Source organism: Schistocerca piceifrons, chromosome 7 (genome assembly GCF_021461385.2).
Source record: "Schistocerca piceifrons isolate TAMUIC-IGC-003096 chromosome 7, iqSchPice1.1, whole genome shotgun sequence".
NCBI lineage: Eukaryota > Metazoa > Arthropoda > Insecta > Orthoptera > Acrididae > Schistocerca > Schistocerca piceifrons.
The window spans coordinates 483,143,648-483,166,019 of NC_060144.1; the positions used below are offsets into that span (position 1 = coordinate 483,143,648).

At 41.8% G+C, this 22,372-nt stretch overlaps 1 protein-coding gene across 9 annotated transcripts in view; it reads left to right on the forward strand.

The window, feature by feature from the left end:
• Window positions 1-22,372, forward strand: part of LOC124804587 (transcriptional enhancer factor TEF-1) — a 795,029-nt gene that overhangs the window by 751,815 nt on the left and 20,842 nt on the right. For 8 of the 9 annotated variants that reach the window (XM_047264769.1, XM_047264768.1, XM_047264771.1 and 5 more), the window contains 3 exons: window positions 16,935-17,065; window positions 19,224-19,382; window positions 20,851-20,888. In XM_047264769.1, coding sequence (XP_047120725.1) covers window positions 16,935-17,065; window positions 19,224-19,382; window positions 20,851-20,888 — 328 coding nt within the window. The remainder of the gene's footprint in view (window positions 1-16,934; window positions 17,066-19,223; window positions 19,383-20,850; window positions 20,889-22,372) is intronic. The other variant, XM_047264765.1, reaches the window with a different exon arrangement.

Below are 22,372 nucleotides of genomic sequence, written 5' to 3' on the forward strand. Positions count from 1 at the left end.
GTATTCCAAATGCAGAACGTAAATCTGATTTTATGCAAATAGTACTCTCAGCAAACTGCTTGGCGTCCTATAAGTCGGCTGCAGCTTCATTATTCTCTTCTCTATTCAGAGTACTAGGCAGCAGCGCTGTTTGGTCGGGCCTGCTCTATGACATACAGTAGTTTCAACCTGGGTGGACAACCAGCGGTCCGCGGGCCTGATCCGCCTCGCGATTGGTTCAAGTCCACCTTGTGGAAGAAATCCGTGGGTGAGAGATGAGGAGGAGGTGCTGCAGAATTTGCAAAGGAAATTTTTTAAGACGCCTATCGTAAAACGTCGTAAGTAAAGAAACTGTTCACGACGAGTAAGTAAATGTAAACATTTGAAGATGGGGTGAACATAAAATGAATGTACTTCCAAGCATAATTTTGGAAAGGAATGCCATTTCTGTGTGCGCGTTGCCCCGCTAGGAGCACTGTTGGCGCATCACATAACAAGGCGGCCTCCGAGCTTAAATAAGTACTGCATTAGTTGACCACAATATTATTGCATCTCTGCGCCTGAAGCCGACCAGAATGTGCTCTGCTGCTCTAACGGCCAGGAAACTTGCCGTTGAAGCCATTCAGACTTCCACAGTGTATACGGCAGTCCCAGAAATTGATGTGGTTTTTGTTCATTGTAATATCACCGCGCGTTTCCGATAACGGTCATGGGAGGCGAATTGCAATAATATCGTCGTAGGGTAGAACGGGAGAAGATTCAGGCCCGCGGGCCACCAAAGTTCGAGCATGCTTGCTTTAAATCTTAGCCGGCCGAAGTGGCCGTGCGGTTAAAGGCGCTGCAATCTGCAACCGCAAGACCGCTACGGTCGCAGGTTCGAATCCTGCCTCGGGCATGGATGTTTGTGATGTCCTTAGGTTAGTTAGGTTTAACTAGTTCTAAGTTCTAGGCGACTAATGACCTCAGCAATTGAGTCCCATAGTGCTCAGAGCCATTTGAGCCATTTTTTTAAATCTTAAGCATTTAATTCTGGAAGTAAATTCCTACCTGGCGTCAGTAAACCGCAATTGAATGGAAAAATATCACTTCGAAGAAAGCATTCCCAAAATACTGATATTATTTATTTTGAGTATCAAAGTTTGTTTCATGTTTTGATAAGTCTTGAGAAGTTGGACGTCCTGGTATCTCGTCTACTGAAGACGCTACAGACGCACTGTTTCCCATTGTCTTCTCGTTAATTGGTGCTCGGCTTTCTTCGATCTGCCGAAATGTGCAAGCCACACATGAATCAATGCCCGTGAAACGACTATCACTGATTGCGAACTTGTTTGGACTGCTCTCGGGAACGTGCGTGAAACCTTTTCGAATAACCGCGATAAATTTTGTTTCGTCTAGCTCAGAAACCGTGAACTGGCGTCTGTAATCGCCACTGAATGCTATAAGACGCGGAAAACATAAGTAGCACATGCAGCGGCTCCATCAGTGAATGTTCTTACGTCAAGTTCAAAACGTGACTCTCCTTCTATTTCTATTATTTCGTTACTGCTACTAATACGTGAATAACAACCCGTGGGGATGGGATGCGTACTGTGGTCTTTGAAAACCACTGTCCCTTTGCGCCTACCTGAAGGGTTTATGTGCCACGATCCAATTGCGTCAAATTTGGTAGTTCAAGTCGTCGTCACCACATTCGTCTTAATTGTTGTTGTCGTCGTCATCATGTGTCGCCTACATCTACGTCCATACTCTGCAAGCTATGTTGCGGTGTATAGCGGAGGGTACTTTGTGTACCACCATCACTTTCCCCGTTTCTGTTCCAGTCACGAATGGTTCACGGAAGAACGATTGTTGGTAAGCCTGCGTGTCGGCTCAGATCTCTCTGATTTTATCTTCATGACGTTTTCGCGAGGTATGCGTAGGTATGTTGACTTTCTCGGAACTATTAACAGTAAACAAGTGATGCAGAACGCGACTATCCTCCATCGTCTGTCATTCGAGTTTCTGGATCATCTCTGCGACGCTTTCGTGCTTACTATATGCAAGTGGAACTATAACGAAACGCGCTGCTCTTAGTTGAATCTTCTCTGTTTCTCCCATCAATCCTGTCAGTGCAGATTCCATACTGACAAGCAATATTATTAAAGGATCATTCGAACGATGGTTTTGTGTGTGTGTGTGTGTGTGTGTGTGTGTGTGTGTGTTGTCCTCAGCGTAAGTTAGATTAAGTAGCGCGTAAGCTTAGGGACCGATGACCTCGGCAGTTTAGTCCCATAAGACCGTACCACTAATTTCAATTTTCATTTAATAAGTAAATGTGGCGCTTATTTAAATCATTTCACAACCATCTAGCAATGGACCTTGCCTTATTTTTTTATTGTAATTTCTCGGATTTAAATGACATCAGGTCTTCCTGTTAACTTCTTTTCATTTTTTATTCTTTTCAGTAGTCTTTCCCGACGGTAAACGCTACCGTTCACATTCCTAGATAATCCAAAACCCAAGAAATGCAAAGTAATGTTCGTGTGCCTGGAATTGAAAGGAGAGTTAAGCACCAGAATCATAAGTCTTACCTAAACCAAAGAGGATTAATACCTCCCTTGGCGAATTAATGCCTCAATGCTTGCTAGTCAGCCTAATGAATTGAAATGGGTTTATACGTATTTATTCTGTCATTATTTATGTTGTGCAGATCCCATCTGCAAACACTTCCAGGGGGGTGGAACGAATAAAGGCATTCATTAACAAGAGTGAGGTGCTCTTAGAACGTGTACCTGTACCGTGTATTAACAATTAACTACCACTTTACTGCTTCGATAAAAGCTGCTTCTACGTCACTTGTATTAAATAGCTTCTGTTTATCTCCAACTGATGTCTTAGTATAAAATGTGAAGTTTCATTTGTGGTGGTGTTGTTCTCACAGACGAGTTACGTTGATCGCGTTAAAACTTCTGTCTTCTTGCGAAGTTTCTTCCGCTTGACACTGAGTTCAGAAATCTTTTTGAGTACAACCGTTAAGCAAATTATACAAAGAAAGATAAGCAAGTGCAATCCTACTTGTAGTCCTGAACATATAATAGATGACAGTTTGTTGGTCACTTTAGTTTTTTACGTAACTGTTACGCAACACCGAGAGTTTGTTTAAATTTCAGAAACGAATTCAGGGCCGCGGGAGGCCTGGAATTAGCGAAGCGTGAGATTTCGATATGCGATCCGTTTTTGTAATTACTTTGTTTGTTAGATGTCAGTTGGCGTACAGCGAACCGGAACGCGCCTTTATCCAGTTATCCGCTATCATTAGTTAATTAACACAATGGAACACATCGTTTTTAAAGCACAGCGGTCTCCGCGTCCAAACGTGCCATGTGTAATTATTCAGCCAATTGTGTAAATCAGTGTTAAATTGAAATGATTAAACTTGGTGGAGCGGTTGGTCATGTAGTATTAATAGTTTTGATAACTAAATGTATTTCGCCGTTTTAATTTTCCAAAATCCGCACAACAACTGTGACTGGGAGCATGTCTGTCTGTCTACAATTGCGAAATATCACGTACGAAAGGAGCCGTTTTCATTCATGTAACTGTAATAGTCTTTGCTATCGTCGGACTCGATAATACAATGATACAAAGCACATCGCGGGAGAATTGCTGTTAAAATTGTTTAATTTGCACCTACCAAAAAGGGCAGTCTAATTTTTTCAGAAAATAATGTTCGTACGCTTGTACCAGAGAGTACTAATCTTCTAAGATACTTTCCCCATGATACACATTCTTATTTATTTTTTTTTATTCGATGTGCCCAACTTAGGAGCATATTGTTTGAAACTATTTAGCACCTTTTTTCTTGTCATCCCAATATATTCACCCATTGTGTTTATCTTTACGTTCATCTGCCCATTCTGAATTTTGTCGTGTAGGCTTCTCGGCAAATTCGTGTTTGTGAATCAGAGTTCTAAATTTCGCTATATCTTGAATGATTTATTCATTAATGCAGTCTTTGCAGTCAGTTGCGGTTTTTTCGTGGATAAGGCTAAGTTCTGAATTTTCATTGTGATCCTGTTGTCTATTCCGTCTGCAGGTGACCCTAATACTGACAGTCGCAGTTTCCCAGTGCTAATCTGTGATTTTTTTTCTGTATCGTGACACGTCTCCTTTTCTTCTTCTTTTTTCCAAGTTCCATTTTCGCAGTTATCCAGATGGTTGGCTAAATTTCTAACCTTAATTTGCGTTCCTGCAGCTTCGGCTGATAGACCGTTTAAAACGCTTGACGTGAAGCAAATTTCGTGTTAACGGATTCTTCAGTTGCTTCTTGATAGGACAACATAATAATAAATGAGAAGCAAGCACTATATTGCTTATGTTCTACAGGATTAGTTTATTCAGGATTGAAGTCTTATGATAGACTTGTAAGCCGAAAACCGGTTAACCTGAATAAATTAATTCTGGAGAACAAAAGCAATATAGTGCTTTTTGTTTATTGTTTCGTTGACACACAGGCTTGTACGAATTAAACAACGTCAAAATAAATAAATGAATAAAAACAAAAACACAGTCACTATTAGAAACGATGACTTTCCAAGGAGTAATCAAGTAACTTTTTTTTCCAAAGACATTTCCGGTAGCAACATAATACTGACTTCGTAATTTTACAGACCTGTGCATTGACGGAAATTGGCTTCAAGCGTATAAAAATTGCTTAATAGCCGAAACTGCAGTAACATAAATGAAGGTTACAAATATAGTCACTTAGGAAACCATGTTGTCATTTAGAAAATGAATGAAAGTGGTTTTATATGCGGACGAGCGCATTAAATAAATGATCCGTTTAAAAGGAGCACAGACGACAGATAGCATTTCCTGTGTACTCAATAAATTCATACGTTCTATTTAATTTCGGTGAAAGTGGTGGTAATACTGGCTTAATGGTATTAAAGTCAGCATGCCTTTTTAGGAATTACATATATAATTTTCCAATAAATAATAGGATGTTCAGAAGAATTATGGGAACACTATTTCAACGCCCGGTATGTTAGATCTATTTTGATACAGGCAGTTTTTGTAGTCTTATCGCATGACTTGAGATCTTCGCTTTCAATGTAGGCAACAATTAAAATCATTTCCCATCTGTTGGCTGTGTTATGCATTACAGTGTCAGGCGGCACCTCAGAAAGAAGTGACTACGGGTGTCCCAGTGTTTTCTAGTGGGGTACAGACTTGGCAGTTGCCATTTGTAGTATTCAACCAAGCACAAGCAGTGGCACATCTTAATATAGTGTAAGTAGCAAGGAAGATCTGTTTGTTCCAAAAAGAATAGACTTTCGGTCGCGTTGCTGCAGATGCCAAAGCCTGTCCATGTGTCATCCATAGGTCGTCGACACGCTACAGTGAGGCATATCAGTACACAATGCGATTTGGACAGGGTCGCCATTTCTGCGTTGCTGTGTCGTACAGATATCGCCAGAGCACTGCAAGACGACCTCAGAAGGGGCACTGGAACCGCTGTGTCCGATTATACTGTAATGAACGGCCTACGAGAAAGAACGTTACGACCCAGACGACCTGTTCGAGTATCCCTCTTGACACGACAAAATGTTGTAGCTCGCCTTCAGTTCTGATGCTCCCATGCCAACTGGTAACTTAGTCATTGGTGAAACGTATTATTCGAGACGAGTGCAGATATGCTCTGACGGAAGGTGATGGCCATGCTGGTGTTGTGCGGAGACCAGCCAGATTTTGTCCAGGAAATCTATAGATTTCCACGGTTCTATGATGTGGGAAGTTCGTGCATATGTGGGACATTCGTGACAGACGTGTTCGTGGTCTCCTTGTTCCACCACATACTCTTCAAGAACTCTTATGGGCTCTCGTTTCGAGTGGGAAAGGCTATCTCGGGGTGACTTCCCTAGACTTACACGGAGCATGTCACGAAGGTGTCAGGCAGAGATAAACGTTTGCGGAGGGCATACATGTTATAAAACCACCCATGATGACGGGATGAATAATTGTTCCTACTTTGTTTTCGACATTTCAGTTCTTTTTATTTAATGACGTTTTCTTGGGTACTTAAGTCTGCGAAAGATAAAAGGTAAAATTTGGTAATATACCCAGTCCTAAATTATTGCTCAATGGAGTATGACAGACCCCCAAAGTCATATGTAAAACATTCTTGTTTTTCTTTCAGTTCGGGATAAAATCTCAAGCTTTCGACGATGGTCTCCATCGTCATCGTCAGGAGCAACTGACTTGTCTTCACGGCTGCTGTGGTGGCCTTTTATAGCCCGTGGACGGCGTCTGATTGGTCGGCGATTACGTACTGCTGTCGCAGAGGTGTCAATGTGTGCGCCACCGTTGTCCTTATCATTTCATCATCATTCATTAATGTGGCGAGTTTGGACTGAGCAAAGGTTGGGAATTTGTACGGGCGCTGATAGCCGCGCAGTTGAGCGCCGCACAGACCAATCATCATCATCATCATCATCATCATCATCGCTTCGGTTAGAACGTAAACTTTGGAAGTTATGTGTCTGCTGCTTCTCTGCATCGAGCGCTCGTTTGCATACACTGCTCAGTAGTACACGCTATCACGATTAAAGTTCTTCTCGCTCATTCTTATTTCAAGAGCCTCTTTAAAAATAGAATCCCAGTACGTGGAGGAATGGGAAAAAATTTTTGTTTCATCAAACAGTATTTTATGTTTGTTCGTGAGGCTGTGCTCCGCGTTTGACGATTTCTCCAATTCTCTATTTTCAATATGGTGTTGGTGTTCTGCACAGCGTCATGTTTCCTTAATTCTTGCGAGTATTGTAGTTTTACTGCGCAAGTACATTGTTCCCGGAATCGCTTGTCAATTTCGAGTCATTGTGATTAATTTCGGGCTTGAATTTTCCATCTGGCTTGAAAGGAAATAACTGGCCTTGCTGATTTTTAATAAAGGTTCCGGACTGCGACGATAATTATTGCGTGTATCAAATTTTCCTAAACATAACAAAGCCAGGTTAATTACTCGACACAACTAATGATTTTAATTCAGCCGAACTGTACAGTTAAGAGCCTTCATTTAGATACTTTTGTTTTCATCAGGCCAGTGGCAGAACTGTCACCTTTGTCTGTCGAACATGCATCGCGCTTTTTATGCTGCAGCAAATTTAATTAACGTTCTAAAGACAACTGTTTGGGTTGTTGCCGTCCCTTTTAATATTCGGAAAGCTGCCTAAATTCACATACTTGCGTGTCCGAAAAGCAGTTTACAAAAACAATAACTGTCAAGATGAACTTTAAATTCCTGTTTTATTCATAGGGTAGACATTGAAAGATTTCAGTATGAAACTATAACATAAATGCTCGAGGTGTTTAAATGGGATTCTGCATAGAAAGGCGGGTACTCTCGCCTGTTTGGTAAATTTAGATAAACTGTATTCCAGGAAGACTGTGTGAACATTATGGTGCCACCATTGTATATAGTATTTCGCGTAGTTGTGGTGAGAATAAGGTAAGAGAAATTAGGGCAGACAGTTTTTTCTCCCTCGCTCAGTATGCGAATGGAGAAGGAACGAAAATCGATAATATTAGTAGGATGTACCCTGCGCTATGTAGAAAATTGAAGATTCGCCGTTGCTGAGGAGATTGAAGTTTACAGATGCGAGCTGTATTGGTGACACTTCGCTCACAGCTCCAGGCAGTGTTGGCTTGCGTCACACAGCTTGAGGCTGCTGCCAAGAGGGGGGGGGGGGGGGTCGTGCGCAGGGATGAGGGATGAGAGGGACGTCGAGCACGACCCACGTGTCTCCCGGTAGATCCACTGCTGTGGCCGTCCCGGGTACTGCCTGCACTGAGGTTGACTCCCACCCATGGTAGAGTGGGAGATCATTCCAAAGTCTGGCAGGCAGCGAAAGACTTTCCGAGGGGCCGATCGTAGGTTCTCCCCGGTTCGTTTGATGAACAGGTTACTGGCTTTATCTGTGGCTGACGATGTCTCTGAGCTGGATGCTGTCGTCCGCCCTGTTCCAGAGGAAGCTTCTCGGCCTGCAAGGTCTGGGCATTCACAGAGGGTGGGTTTGCTGGTAGTTGGGAGCTCCAATGTTAAGCGCGTAATGGGGCCCCTTAGGAACATGGCTACCAAGGAGGGGAAGGAATCCAGTGTGCACTCCGTGTCTATACGGGGGGGGAGTCATTCCGGATGCCGTGAAGAGTACAGGGTGCAGCCAACTGCAGGTGCTGGCCCATGTCGGTGCCAATGACGTGTGTCGCTTTGGATCAGAGGAGATTCTCTCTTGTTCGGGCGGCTAGCGGAAATGGTAAAGCCTGCCAGTCTTGCTTGCGAGACTAAGGCAGAGCTCACCATGTGCAGCATCGTCGACCGAGCCGAGAATTGTCCTTTGGTGCAGAGCCGAGTGGAGGGTCTGAATCAGAGGCTCAGGAGGTTCTGTGACCGTGTAGGCTGGAGATCCCTTGACTTGCGCCATCGGGTGGTGGGTTTCCGGGTCCCACTTAATAGGTCAGGAGCCCACTACACACAGGAAGCGGCTACACGGGTAGCGGGGGCTGTGTGGAAGGCACTGGGCGGTTTTTTAGGTCTCAGGAAATCACTGAAAGGGCGTCCGTCTAAAAGGGGGCAGGTAAAGCACAGTAAGGTAGTTGTAGAAACGATCGGTATTGTGGTTGTAAATTGTCGTATCTGTGTTGGGAAAGAACCAGACCTCCAAGCCCTAATAGAAAGCACCGAAGATCAAATAGTTGTACGGAGGGAAAGCTGGCTACAGCCGGGAATAAGTTAAGCAGAAATTTTTCAAACAACCTACCAGCGTCAGAAAGGATAGATTAAATACAGTTGGTGGTGTTTACCTTGTAGGGAAATTGAGTTAGATAGTTCCTGCGAAATAGTATGGGTAGAGGTTATACTACTTGATTAGCCCTCTTGGATCATTTGCAGATGATGCTGTCATTTGCCGGCTTGTAAAGTCATCAGATGACCGAAACGAATTGCAAAATGATTTAGATGAGATATCTGTATGCTGCGATGAGTGGCAATTGACCCTGAATATAGAAAAGTGTGAAGTTATTCATATGAGTACTAAAAGAAATCCACTAAATTTCGATTACGCGTCAAGTCACACAAATTTGAGGGCTGTAAATTCAACTAAATACTTAGGGATTACAATTACAAATAACTTAAATTGGAACGATCATTGAGATAATGTTGCGGGGAGAGCAAACCAAAGATTGCGATTCATCGGCAGAACACTTAGAAGGTGCAACAGATCTTCTAAGAGACTGCTTACCCCACGCTTGTCCGCCCTATTCTGGAGTATTGCTGTGAGGTGTGGGATCCGCATCAGTTGGGACTAACGGATGACATCGAAAAAGTACAAAGAAGGGCAGCTAGTTTTGTATTATCGCGAAATAGGAGAGATAGTGGCACAGACATGATACGTGAATTGGAGTGGCAATCATTAAAACAAAGGCGTTTTTCGTTGCGACGGGATCTTCTCATGAAATTTCAGTCACCAGTTTTCTCCTCCGATTGCGAAAACATTCCATTGGCGCTCGCCTACATAGGGAGAAATGATCATCACGATACAATAACAGAAATCACGGCTCGCACAGAAAAATATTAAGTGCTCGTTTTTCCCGCTCACCGTTCGAAAGTGGAACGAAAGAGAGACAGCTTAAAGGTGGTTCGTTGAACCCTCTGCCAGGCGCCTAATTGTGAACAGCAGAGTAATCACGTAGATGTAGATAAGTCTGCTTCGCTTGTCACGTATCACTTCGTTTGAGGGCGTTGCTACAGCGTCTATGCAACATAGCGCGACTCCGATGCGGGTATACAGGGTCGTCAGAAACAGTCTGAAGATATAGTAGGGGTATTGCACTGTAGATTGGACTAAGAAATAATTCTAAAGGAAAAAAGTTGGATACATTGCACCGTTTCCGATTTAATTAGAATTGACGTTAGCCAGTTATATCGTTGCGCGCGCAAATTAAAGCATTCGCACGCACTAAAATGCGGTAATGCATGGACGTTTGTGGGACCTTGAGTTACCACTTGTTCAGTGGACGTCACCAGTTAAAATGTGCCTATTTCGGAAGTGTTAAATGTAAGCTAGGTGAGCAAAAGTTTTTTTGATGTTCGTTTAGAGGAAACCAGGCGAAGAACACATTTGGCGCCACTGTCTCCGGTAGGCTGCTTGAATTTGCGCGCACGACGACCTGACGGTCTAACTTCAATGCTAGTTAAAGCGGAAACGGGGAAGCGTATAGAATTTTTTTCTTAACAGTTATTTCTCAGTACTACCTACCCTCCAACGTCCTAGCAGACTTCTCGGACTGTTTCTGATCACCTGTATAAAAACTGACATATAGGCAAGAGATTAGTGTTGCACTCGTGTCTTTCCGACGCGCTTGGTAAATGCGGAAACGTAAACTATGGCTGCGTTATTACCAAAGCATCTAAACAGGGGCAGCGTGCTGTTATTATTTTCTTAGCTGCCGAGGGACAAGCATCACTAGAATCCATCGGATAATGAAGAATTGTACGGGGGCAGCATACCTGCCGAAAACCACCAATGTGGAATGGTGCGAAGATGTGCAGCAGCCAGTTACGGGCTCCTTGACGCAGCAGGACATAGAGTTTTACCAAACGCGTATCTTCAACCGTTACTTAGGTGGGATGATTTGCCTCAAGGCTCACAGTGATTTTGCCTGAATGACAACCAATTCTGGACAATATGGCCTTCGAACGGAAACTTTTTGGTCGACCCTTATACGAGGGTTGGAACTTAAATAGTAGCAACTATTTATTCACAGGCGATATAAAAGAGTTATACATGTTTGCACCTGTTACTGCCCTTCACAGTAGTCACCAGGGTTGTGTAGAACCCGTTGGCGATGTGGAAGGCGTATTATACCGTTAGCAGAGCCTGTTCTGTTGATGGTGCGAATGGAGCGGTCTAAAGTTATGGTGATTCTCGTGTACGACTGAGATGGTGTTATCCTAACACATTACGTTCCTCGACGGCAGACCGTCAGTGCACAGTATTACTGTTCGTTTTTGGAGCATCACCTGCGACCAGCTTTGCGAAAGAAGCAGACACACTTTCTACGCAACCCACGACAATGCGCGGGCGCATACAGCGCAAGCTGTGGCTGCTCTGTTCGGTCGATGGGACTGGGAAGTACTGTACCATTCTCCATACTGCCCGGACTTAAGTCCTTGTGACTTTGTTTTGATTCCGAAGATGAAGGAACCACTTCGTGGCATTCTCTTCACAACTGTTCCAGAGATTCGACAGGCAGTAGACCGCTCCATTCGCACCTTCAACAGAACAGGCTGTGCAACGGTATACTACGCCTTCCCCATCGCTGGCAACGGGCTCTACACAACGCTGGTGACTTCTTTGAAGGACAGTAACAGGTGCAAACATGTAACTCTCTTGTATCGGTTGTGAATAAATAGCTACCACTATTTAAGTTCCAACTCTCGTATTTTTGATTGGTGCCCCCGCTCCGCCCCCAATTTTCACTTTGATATATCGAATACATTATTTCTTTGCATTGGATTGGTGCTTAAGTTAGTAGCAGTCTTCCGTAAGGTTAATAAACAACAGATACACAAAACAGAGACGTCAGTCATCAATAATACATTCTCCCTCACTGTTTAGAACAGTCTGCTAACGCCGGGGTAACTTTTAGATTCCGCGACTGTAGAAATCACGTGGTTTTGAGGCAAAGAACTCGTCAGCCATGTTCGGAGTGCAATTTCATCCGGAAAGCAAGTTCCTTGAAGCGGAATAGGTGAAAATCTGGGGAAGCAATATTAGGTGAATAAGGTAGCTGCGGAATGACTTCCCAACTCTTGTACAGCGTTTTTTTCTCAGCGTAGCAGAACGCGGGCGAGTGTTGTCGTAGCATCACTTTACGCAGTCTTCCTGGTCGTTGTTTATGGACTGCGTCTGCAGGACGTCTAAGTCGTTGACAATGAATGTCAGCAGTGTTCAGGGAAGCAATTCGTAGTACATACACCACACCATCGCTGTTCCGCCAGATTCATAACATTATGTTTTGTGGATGCTCACAGGTCTTTGTACGGTGAGTTGCAGCATTTTTTTGGGCTCGGCCATTCCATTCCTTTCTTTTCCTTATGTTAGCATAAAGACACCATTTCACGTCACCAGTAACATTACAGGATAGGAATGGTCGGTGTTGTTCACGAGGCAGTTGATGACGAGCAAGCAGAGATGCACATATGACCACCTGCTGATTTTTGTGATTTTGTCTTAGAGCATGCGGTGTCCATACACCCGACTTTTGAACCTTGCCCATTGCATGCAAATGTCGCACGATGGTCGAATCTGGAATGGTCACAGTTCATCACATTTTCCAGTTCTCGGGTTCACTGATGTGGATTAATGTGTTTAAACGATGTTCATCAAATCCCGAATGGCTTCCTGAACGTGGAGAGTCACTAATGTCAAAACAATCCTCCTTATGACGAGAAGACCATTTTCTTGCGGTGCTCTGTCCAGTGGCATTATTCTCACGGACAGCGCAAATGTTTGTGAAGGTCTACGCTGCTGCCACCCTTCTATTGAACTCAAACAGAAGAATGTGTCGAAAATATTCAGATTTTTCCGATTTTGCAGTGATTAGCATTTTGGATCTTGTGCCTTCGAAGTAGAATTGATAGAAAGTTCATAGTAAAATGGGCTCCATCCTATGGTTTTGGATTGTTTATGAAGTCTTACGCTTTATTAAAGTTTTTAACTTCTAAATAGAATGACGTACGTACCTACTGTAATGTCGAAAGGACGTTTTAATTTAAATGTTCATGGCAACTTTATTATACAATTATACTTAAGTCCCCTGTCATTTCATATAATGTAACTCTCTATAATACAATTTATAATAAAAGTTGCGGTGATCAGTAGTGCTGCTGCTGAAAAGATACATCGAATAAATTTTGTAAATGCCTGCTGTTCAACTATAAGACTAAAAAGAAAAATAAAGATATTAAGGACTAATAAGCTTAAAACGAATAGTATTAGTACACTGTAAATATGTACACAGTCTATTTGGCAGCAGTGAAAAACGCAATATATTCTACAAAGTAACCAACCGTTCTCTAGGAAAGGGTTACAAAACAAAAATTATAAATACGTTTGATTTAATTTTATATTTTGCAAGTATCCGTGAGGATACGGGAATCAGCTGCAACTGATTCTAAACGTAGCTGTCCGTTTTCCATAGGAGAACTTCTCAACACAGTGACATTGATATTATTGATTGAAATTGCTTGGCAAATCGCTCGTGCGTGGTGTGTCAAGCCGAGCGACCGATTGCCGGCGATGTAGCATGCGACGGATCGCTACGATACTTCGCTCGTGTGTGTGGCCTTCAACAAGAGGGCGCTGCTATGTTTCGGACGACCGATCGCGCCTGTAGAATTTCTCGGACCGAGACTATCGGTTGGTAAGCCGTCAGGTTGGTGGCAACTGGGCGCTTATCGGCATTTCTACAGCTGGGTTTGCGCTTGCGGCGCTAATCGAGCGTTTCCGTGCAAGCGGTCAATGCAGGCTAAACCCCCCCACCCTCCAGTTGGTTGCCGCGCTCCGCCTTTGTCCTCCAACTTCTCCCACTCAGCCAGTTGCCGTCGCGCTGCTGTATGTCGGAGCTGATGCTGGCGCTTCCTCCGGGCTATCGGGGGAGCGGTTCGCGACGGCATGCATCAGCGGACAGCGCCAGAAGGCTGTCGCCGCATACGTGTGCGCCTCGTTTGTCTTCTAATAGACCCTTCCTTCAACGGACCAACGAGCCCAGTGTTTTCTTCCCGCCAAAATCCGCCTTTTAGTCCGGCTACCCCGACACAATTTCCGCTCGCCTCGCTAGTCACAGGAATTGTTTTTTTTTTTCCGAGACATGTCTGCTTGGCGACACAGCCTTTGTGTTTGTTGGGAGCAGCAGCGACTGTTCGTCGACTACCGTTTCTGTACCTACAGAGGTGTTATCAGATGTGAGCGGTCCACCAAACGTGTCTTGACACGGTAAAGCCAAGACTCTTTCGGAAAAGACTGTATTTCACAAATGCTGCCTATTTGATCTTACGATGTCTACGTGACAGGTCAGTCGCAAGGAGAGGGTTAAGAGTGAGGGGTACGGGAGAGTAGCCCCCGCCCCAGAAAAAATATCTTTGCAAACTGAAATCACATCCTCCCCCCCCCCCCCCCCCCCCCCCCATGTAGACAAACATGTCAGCTCAGTATCAGTATGAAAAAAGCCATAACATGTAATTGATATTTACTGTTACCAAGTGTACCAAGAACATTATGTTATGAAATCTAAAAACTATTTCCTCCTTCACAGCAAAACTTAAAGTGAGTAGCCTCCACCCCTCTTCAGCTCAAATCCTGAATATGCATATTAACAGAATCTTCCGTCGGTTCTTGGTAGAACAACATTATAATAATAAATGAAAAGCACCAGTTTGCTTTTGTTCTACAATATTATTTTTATTGCTAACCGGTTTTCGGCTTACAAGGCCATCTTCAGGCATTTACTGAGTATTATCACCAAAGAAGTTAAATGTTAGCAGACAACACTGGAAGAGAAGTAACACATCTAGAGTGAAGTAGAAACATACAGTGAGTAACATCTTTGCAATGAAATAGTAAAAACTGAACAGTACATAAATAACAATGGAGTTGACAGAAAAACATTTAGCACAATATAAGAATAACATGCCTACATAACGGTATCTATTGATAAACAAAACTATTGAAATAAGATAAACTTAGTACTAGGCAAGGCTGCATCAAGAGGTATGAAACGTGGAGAGTGATACACAACCAATTAAAAAAGAAGAGACAGTTGTCAAATCCTGAATATGCTTTTGGTGAGGGTTTTTATGGAGTGACAACAAATTCGAAGTTTTGGGACCTGCTTCCTGGTTGGTCCTGGGACTTGCTTCAGACATGCCAATCGGTACCGTGTAGCTCAGTGGTAAAGTGTCGTACTACGGATCTAAGGGCATTAGTCTATCTAATGGATTGGACCTTGATCTCAGCAAGGCCAAACTCATGATAATTGATTGAGCAGTACAGGTTCAACTCGTAGGTCGATTAAAGAAACTAGATGTCCTGAATTATTTCACTTACCTTGGGGTCAGCCATTTGTCCCTTAAACATGGAGCAAACAGTGCATCAATGTCCCCAGAATGAGATTTTCACTCTGCAGCAGAGTGTGTGCTAATACGAAACTTCCCTGGCAGATTAAAACTGTGTACCAGACCGAGACTCGAACTCAAGACCTTTGCCTTTCGCGGGCAAGTGCTTTCTGCCAGTAGAGCACTTGCCCGCGAAAGGCAAAGGTCCTGAGTTTGAGTCTCGGTCTGGCACACAGTTTTAATCTGACAGGGAAGTTTCAGTGCATTGATGTATTTGAGGTTTGGTGCTGGTGCAAGATGCTGTGCATAAAATGGACTTAAAGAATAATAAATGTGCCCATTACTGAGCAACTCAGGATCTCCATGCACCTTTGTCTTCTTGTGTCAATCAAAAAATTCTCCAGTTCTTTCGCTATATTGTGAGAAGAGATGGAGAAAACCTAGAGAAAATAATCACAGAATGGAAGATCGAGGCCAAGAGACTGAGGGGAAGAGCAACGAACTGGTGGATTGATCAAATCAAGATAATCTCTGGTCTAACTCTCAGCAGGTTCAAAGAGAAGATGGTACCCATGCAGGATGAAGACGCTTGATTTGTGTGGTCATGACACTCAACAGTGAGCATGATGGTGATAGTCATGATGGATCTAGAAGTCTCGGCTTGGATACCCAATTACTTCTAGGATTTTTGTGTGTCACTTATCATTTCTTTTATTTCTGTTAATGTTTGTTGATGGGTGGCTAGTTACACTGTGGACCAGAGTCCACATTAAACGGTAAATCCCTTTATAACTGACTGTTTAACTCAGTTCAAAAGTCAGAATGAGACAGTGATGTACCACCACCAATAGGACTGTGCTTAGTAAATCACTGGGATGGTCAAACCAATTTTCAGGTTGATGACAGCTTTTTATTGTATCTGCTGGAATTCACTCTGCTGTACCAGGCTGTGACCATAATCTCCGTGTATGTTAGGTGACATTGTACTCAACATTAGGTTGTCATGCATTACATGTGATGTAGGTTTGTCTTAACCACCTGGATTGTCAAGGGGAACTAAGTGTGTACCACATATTATCTCCTAAGAGTCTTATTTCTCTGGTGTTAGTACAAGTCGTTTTAGATTTGTTTTTGTTATGTGAATGTACAGACAGGTCAAAAGAAAAGCTATTAACATGTTGCTACAAAATTACGACCCAACTTCAGTGAAAGTATCACGTACAGTGCACAAATGTAGAGGTGTTCTTTTCTTATTTTCTGCTAGAGCAGTTGACTTTGAGAAACGTTTTGTTCATCATAGCCTTTCATTCTTTTGATACACAGTGGTGGCGTTATAGTTTTATTTTATTAGAAACTCTGAATCTGATTTGTCATCTGTTTTAATTTTGTATCTTTCAGCAACCAACCAAGTAACATTTCCTTGCAATTTTCAAGAATTTTGACACACCCAAAGCTCAGTAAAAAGCACAAAAAAGTAGTCATTAAGGGCGAAAATGGGGCTGCAGAAGTTACACTGTTTTATACATAATTTCCAGCAGTTCTTTACTGCAGGACTAATTGCCCCAAATGAATTTAATGATACTGATAAGTAAATTGTACATCTGTTTTTTTGGAAAGTTATTTTGTCCCATCTCTTGCATTTTATGTATTTTTTTTCTATTTTTAACTTTTGCAGATGTACAGGTAATGACATTTATTGTGAATGTGGTGGAGTTTTCTGATAAGGCATTTTTATTTGAAAATTGAACACCTGTTTCTGTTTCTTTTTTTATGTTTTTAATGTGTGTGTACTATTGGTTTTCAGGTCGCAACGAGCTAATAGCCAGATACATAAAACTTCGGACAGGCAAGACAAGAACTCGCAAGCAGGTCAGCTCTCATATACAAGTGCTGGCAAGAAGAAAGCTCAGAGAAATTCAAGCAAAACTAAAAGTTGTAAGTACTGTAAATTATGCCAATAAATTAAGCATACTACATAAAAACATGCTCTTGCTAGCTACCACCCTGTTTTAATAGATATATCTTGGGAGGGGAACATAAATGCATGATCAGATATACCTGAATTGGTTTTGGCCATCAGCTTTGGTACAGAGGTGGATTGCACATTACTGCCAAACATTTCCTGTTTTTAAACAGTTAAAAGTTTATACATTCTTTGTATGCTTACTAACACCAATCAGTGAAAAGATAAATTAGCTTATTTTGATAAACATATAATGCATATTATGTGGTACAGATGTAAGATTGTAATGAGACGAGTTATCAACCATAATTAATTGAGGTTTGTGGTGGTGTTTGTTACACCCGGGTTGATTATGCATGAAGAGAACTGCAATCATGACATGCCCACTACCACACCGTTGTACCTAATTACTTAAGTCTTGCCTGTGGCTTGTTTAACACACAGTGAATGTATATCTCCTGCCTGATATGCTGTAACAGTAGTAGGGCTCAAATCTCAATCAATACAATCTGTATAAATATATATGTCGATTTTCTAAATTACCCAAGGCAAACCTTAAAATGGATTCCTTAACAAGGCCTTAGCCGATTTCTTTTCAGACTTTGATAGTGCTGCATCTACACTGGGGTGATAAAATTCATGGGATGCCTCCTAAAATCATACCAGACGTTTTGCCCGGCACAGTGCAGCAACTCGATGTGGCATGGGCTCGTCAAGTCATTGGATGCGCTCTACTGAAATTTTGAGCCATGCAGCCCTCTTTAGCCATCCTTTGAAAGTGTTGCTGGTGCAGGATCCCTGTGTATGAACTGATCTTGTGATTATGTTCCATAAATGTTCAGTGGAATTCATGTTGGGCAATCTGGATGGGCAGATCGTTTACTTGAATTGTACAGATTGTTCTTCAAACCAGTCATGAACAACTGTGCCCCAGTGACAGGGTAAATTGTCATCCATAAAAATTCCACCATTGTTCACCTGCAAATGGTCTCCAAGTAGCTGTACATAACAATTTCCAGTCAATGATTGGTTCAGTCAGACCAGAAGACTCAGTCCATTCCATGTAAACACAGCAGCACGCGCCACTGTAGAACCACTGGCAGCTTGCACTGTGCCTTGTTGACAACTTGGTTCCATGGCTTTGTGGGGTCTGCACAATACTCAAACCCCATTCATCAGCTCATACCAACTAAAATCGGGGGCTCATCTGATCAGACCACGATTTTCCTGTTGTCTAGGGTCCAACCAATATGGTCACGAGCCCAGGGAGAGGCACTGCAAGCATTGTTGTGCTGTTCGCAAAGGCACTCATATTGTCATCTGCTGCCAAAGCCCATGAATGCTAAATTTTGCTGCACTGTCCTAATGGATATGTTTGTTGTACGTCCCATGTTGATTGCACTTATTTTTTGCACAGTGTTGCTTGTTTATTAGCAATGACAACTGTACACAAACGCTGCTGCTCTTGGTCATTAAGTGCATTGTTGATGGTGAGAGATAATGACTGAAATTTGGCATGCTGGTATACTCTTGACACTGCTGTATCTTGGAATACTGAATTCCCTAATGATTTCTGAAAATGATGTCCCATGTCTGTAGCTCCAGCTATCGTTCCATGTTCGAAGTCTCTTACTCTCCTTCGTGCAGCCATGATCACATCAGAAACCCTTTAAACATAAATCAGTTGAGTGCAAATGACAGCTTCACCAATGTAAAACCTTTTGCCCTTTTATACCTTGTGTATGCAATATTATGACCATTTGTATACGTGCGATCACTTATCCCACGACTTCCATCACCTCGGGGTATAATGAAGTCCATTTAAACAAAGTGTTAATCCTTTAAGTCTCCTCTTGAATACATGCAACAGGGCAAATATCTCAGATAGTGGAAAGGTGTTTTTGACAACTGTATTTGCTTTATCTTGTTGATTATTAATGGTTTATTTCTTAATTATATAACAAGTCTGTAAATTATTTAATTTTTATTGTATTCGTGTATTACCATTCCTTTATCTCTTGGCAAGTCTTGCAATAAATTAAAAACTAAACAAGTGCATAAAACTCCTTTACATGGATAGAGGAATTATTTATGATAAACCGTGCAGTCGCAGTACCTGACATCTTACAGTCTCCCACACAGGACCATGCAGCAAAGGAGAAAGCTCTGCAGACGATGTCCAGCATGTCCAGTGCACAGATTGTGTCAGCGACAGCTATTCATAACAAGGCAGCAGCTGCTGGTTTGGCAAGCCTGGGCCTCGGGTCACCAGTGTCTTATCCTGCGCCAGTGAGTACCATTCTTAATATATTAATACAATAATAGAAATTGTGGGCAAAATAAAAACTTGGAATACAACATATCCTACATATAATTGGCCAGCAGATGCACAAATAAATTCCTTTGTAATATCAAAACACTGCTCACTTCTCTCACCACCCCTCATATTACATATTTAGTTCATGTGCATTGGCAGATGAAGTTCTTGACACTGTTTCTTCCTGCAGGGTGGTTTTCTTTGGTGTAGCTAATAATACAGGAAAATTGGGTTTGGAGTATCTACAACCAAACCTGACCTTAAAAAAATTATTCTCATTACTTGTATGAGTAATATGTCACTTGTAGACTCTTTTACTCTTCAATATTTATGTTGACATTGTCAAAATTGGTGTGCTATCTGGCCATAAATGCGTGAAAATGGCAGAGAAAATGGGAATGTACATGGATAAAAATTATTAAAGAAATGATATAATCCACTGTTTTGGTTTACTAATGTGACACAGGATCTGTTGTCCTCCCAATAATACAGACAAAATGGCATCTGAAATGTATTAATTGACCAAGCTTTCACACCCTCTTGAGACAAGGAAGGAATAAATGCCAATTAAAACAAGAAATAAAAGTTAATTGAATGTCCACCTTTCAAATGAATGATGAAATGCTTCAATTGCAGAAAACATCTGGATTGTTTTATTTACAAAGTGGCCAGAATTTTACCAAGATACAATGCCTTCAGTTATGAAATGCTTTGTAGCTTCAGATAACCACACTGAATTATTTGTGTCCACCTTGTTATTGCTATTTCAAAAAATAGTTGTAGGTTGCATACGTTTTTTAACTCCTTCTTTGATGGCTGCTTTTTGGCAGTAAATTTCTGAGTTTTTAAGATGAGTGACAATAAGTTTATCTATGTAATTTTATTAGATCAGTTTTGGAGGCTTATTTTGCTTTTATAGTAATCCAGGATAGGCCCACAACCAAATTTATTAATGCAGTACTCCCCTTATATTTTCACATAACGTGATGATGCCATGTGTGGCTGAAACGCATTGTTCTTGAGTTAGTGATGAACATTGTGCAACCTACTAGTGTTTTTTAAACAGTAGCAATAGTAAGGTTGCTGTACCAACACACAAAGATGGAATGGAATAATTTTCACCTTGTTATTTTTCTTTCTTTAGACCATGTCTTCAACTCTTGTCTTTAGAGAGAGATTTGTGTTGTGTGTGTGTGTGTGTGTGTGTGTGTGTGTGTGTGTGTGTGTGTGTGCGCGTGCGTGTGTGTGCGTGCGCGCGCACACTTGCATGACAGGAGTTTTCAGGTAACACTATATGGATGAGAAAGTATTATATTTTGTACTTTTATATTCTGTTATTAATCATACAAATTTACACTTGTGGACTAAGCAATTACTTTTCCTGCCTTTATTTTTTTGTTATTTCATTCTAACATGATCTTAATTTTTTTCCCACTACAGTTTTGGCAACCAGGTCTTCAGCCAGGAACTTCACAAGAGTGAGTAGCATGTTTGGAACTCTGTATTCATTTAAGTGATATTCAACAATAGTGTATAATAAAAAAATAATAATTTTCAACTCAAAACCTATTTCATATCACCATATCATAGAACCATTTGTCATTTATAAAGTACTGCTTTTGTGACTATCATCTTTGTTGTTTAAACTCACTTCACCTTTGTGTGGTCGTGCACATCCCTCTCTCATCAAGACACCTTAGACAAAGCACTCTACCTATTTTTCATTTGATCACTAATAGTTGGTAGCTCTTTGGGTGAAGGGAGACTGCCAGAGTGATTTGTGTGTGGACAAGATATGTGGGAGAGGAAATATTTGAAGTTACTGACATGGATGTTGGAGCAGATATGTTTGCCATGGATGCCATGTCTGTGAGGGAGGGACCTTTTTATGTGTAAGGGATGACAGCTGTTGAAATGGAGGTGTACTTACTGATTAGTTTTATTTGAACTATGTTGTGGAAATAAGCCCAGTGAGATGGACGTCAACATGAATGTGCAATGTCTCCAAGATCTAAGAGTATTGTTTGTCTTTATGGGACCCTTACCAGTTGGGTCTGATTCAAGAAATTGAGAAGGTCCAAACAGGAGTGGCAAGATTCGTGACTGGTGCATTTAGCCATCATGAGAGTGTTACAAATCTCATAGAAAGTTTGAAGTTGGAAACACTTGCAGATAGATGACATGCTAAACGGAAGGGGCTGCTCGCTAAATTCCAAAATCCAATCTTTGCTGAGGATGTACAGCATATATTATTACCACCAACTTTCAAATTGCACAATGATCACCATTCAAAGAGAAGGGAAATTAGAGCTCGTGCTGAGGCGTTCAGACAGTCGTTTTTCCTGCGCGATCTGCGAGTGGAACGGGGGGGGGGGGGGGGGGGGAGGATATGACTTTGGTGTGAGCCATGTCCTCCACCACACACTACTTTGTGTCTAGTGGAGTATATATGTACATGTAGATGTAGGTCTATGACCTGTTTTAGTTCTTCAGTAAGCCAATGTGCAGGTTTCGTTCTTAATTTTTCAGTTTTTGGGGGAGCATATTTGTCATATAGTTGAGTAAGTTTGTTTGTAAACCCATTAAGTTTTTCTTTTATGTCCAAGAAGGGAATAGATCATGTTGCCCAAACTATTTCTTGCACCTCAGTTACATGTTCAGATAAATTAACACATTTCAAGTCTTTGTATGTAGTTACATGGCTGTGACTTTCAAACAAATAGTAACGATTATCCAGGAACTCTGGGCCTTGTGGCATATGTGCCTCAGAAATACAAAATGATCCTGCAGATGAAAACTGATGAACAGTTCACAGACAGAACTTTAAATTATTTCATATGAACAAGAAAAGAAAATATTCCATTAAAATAAAATGTGAGCAGAAACTGGTATGTTCATTGAACTTGTAATTTCATATAGCTATTTTTTTCCTATAATCCTGGACTTCCAGAGTTGATCGACA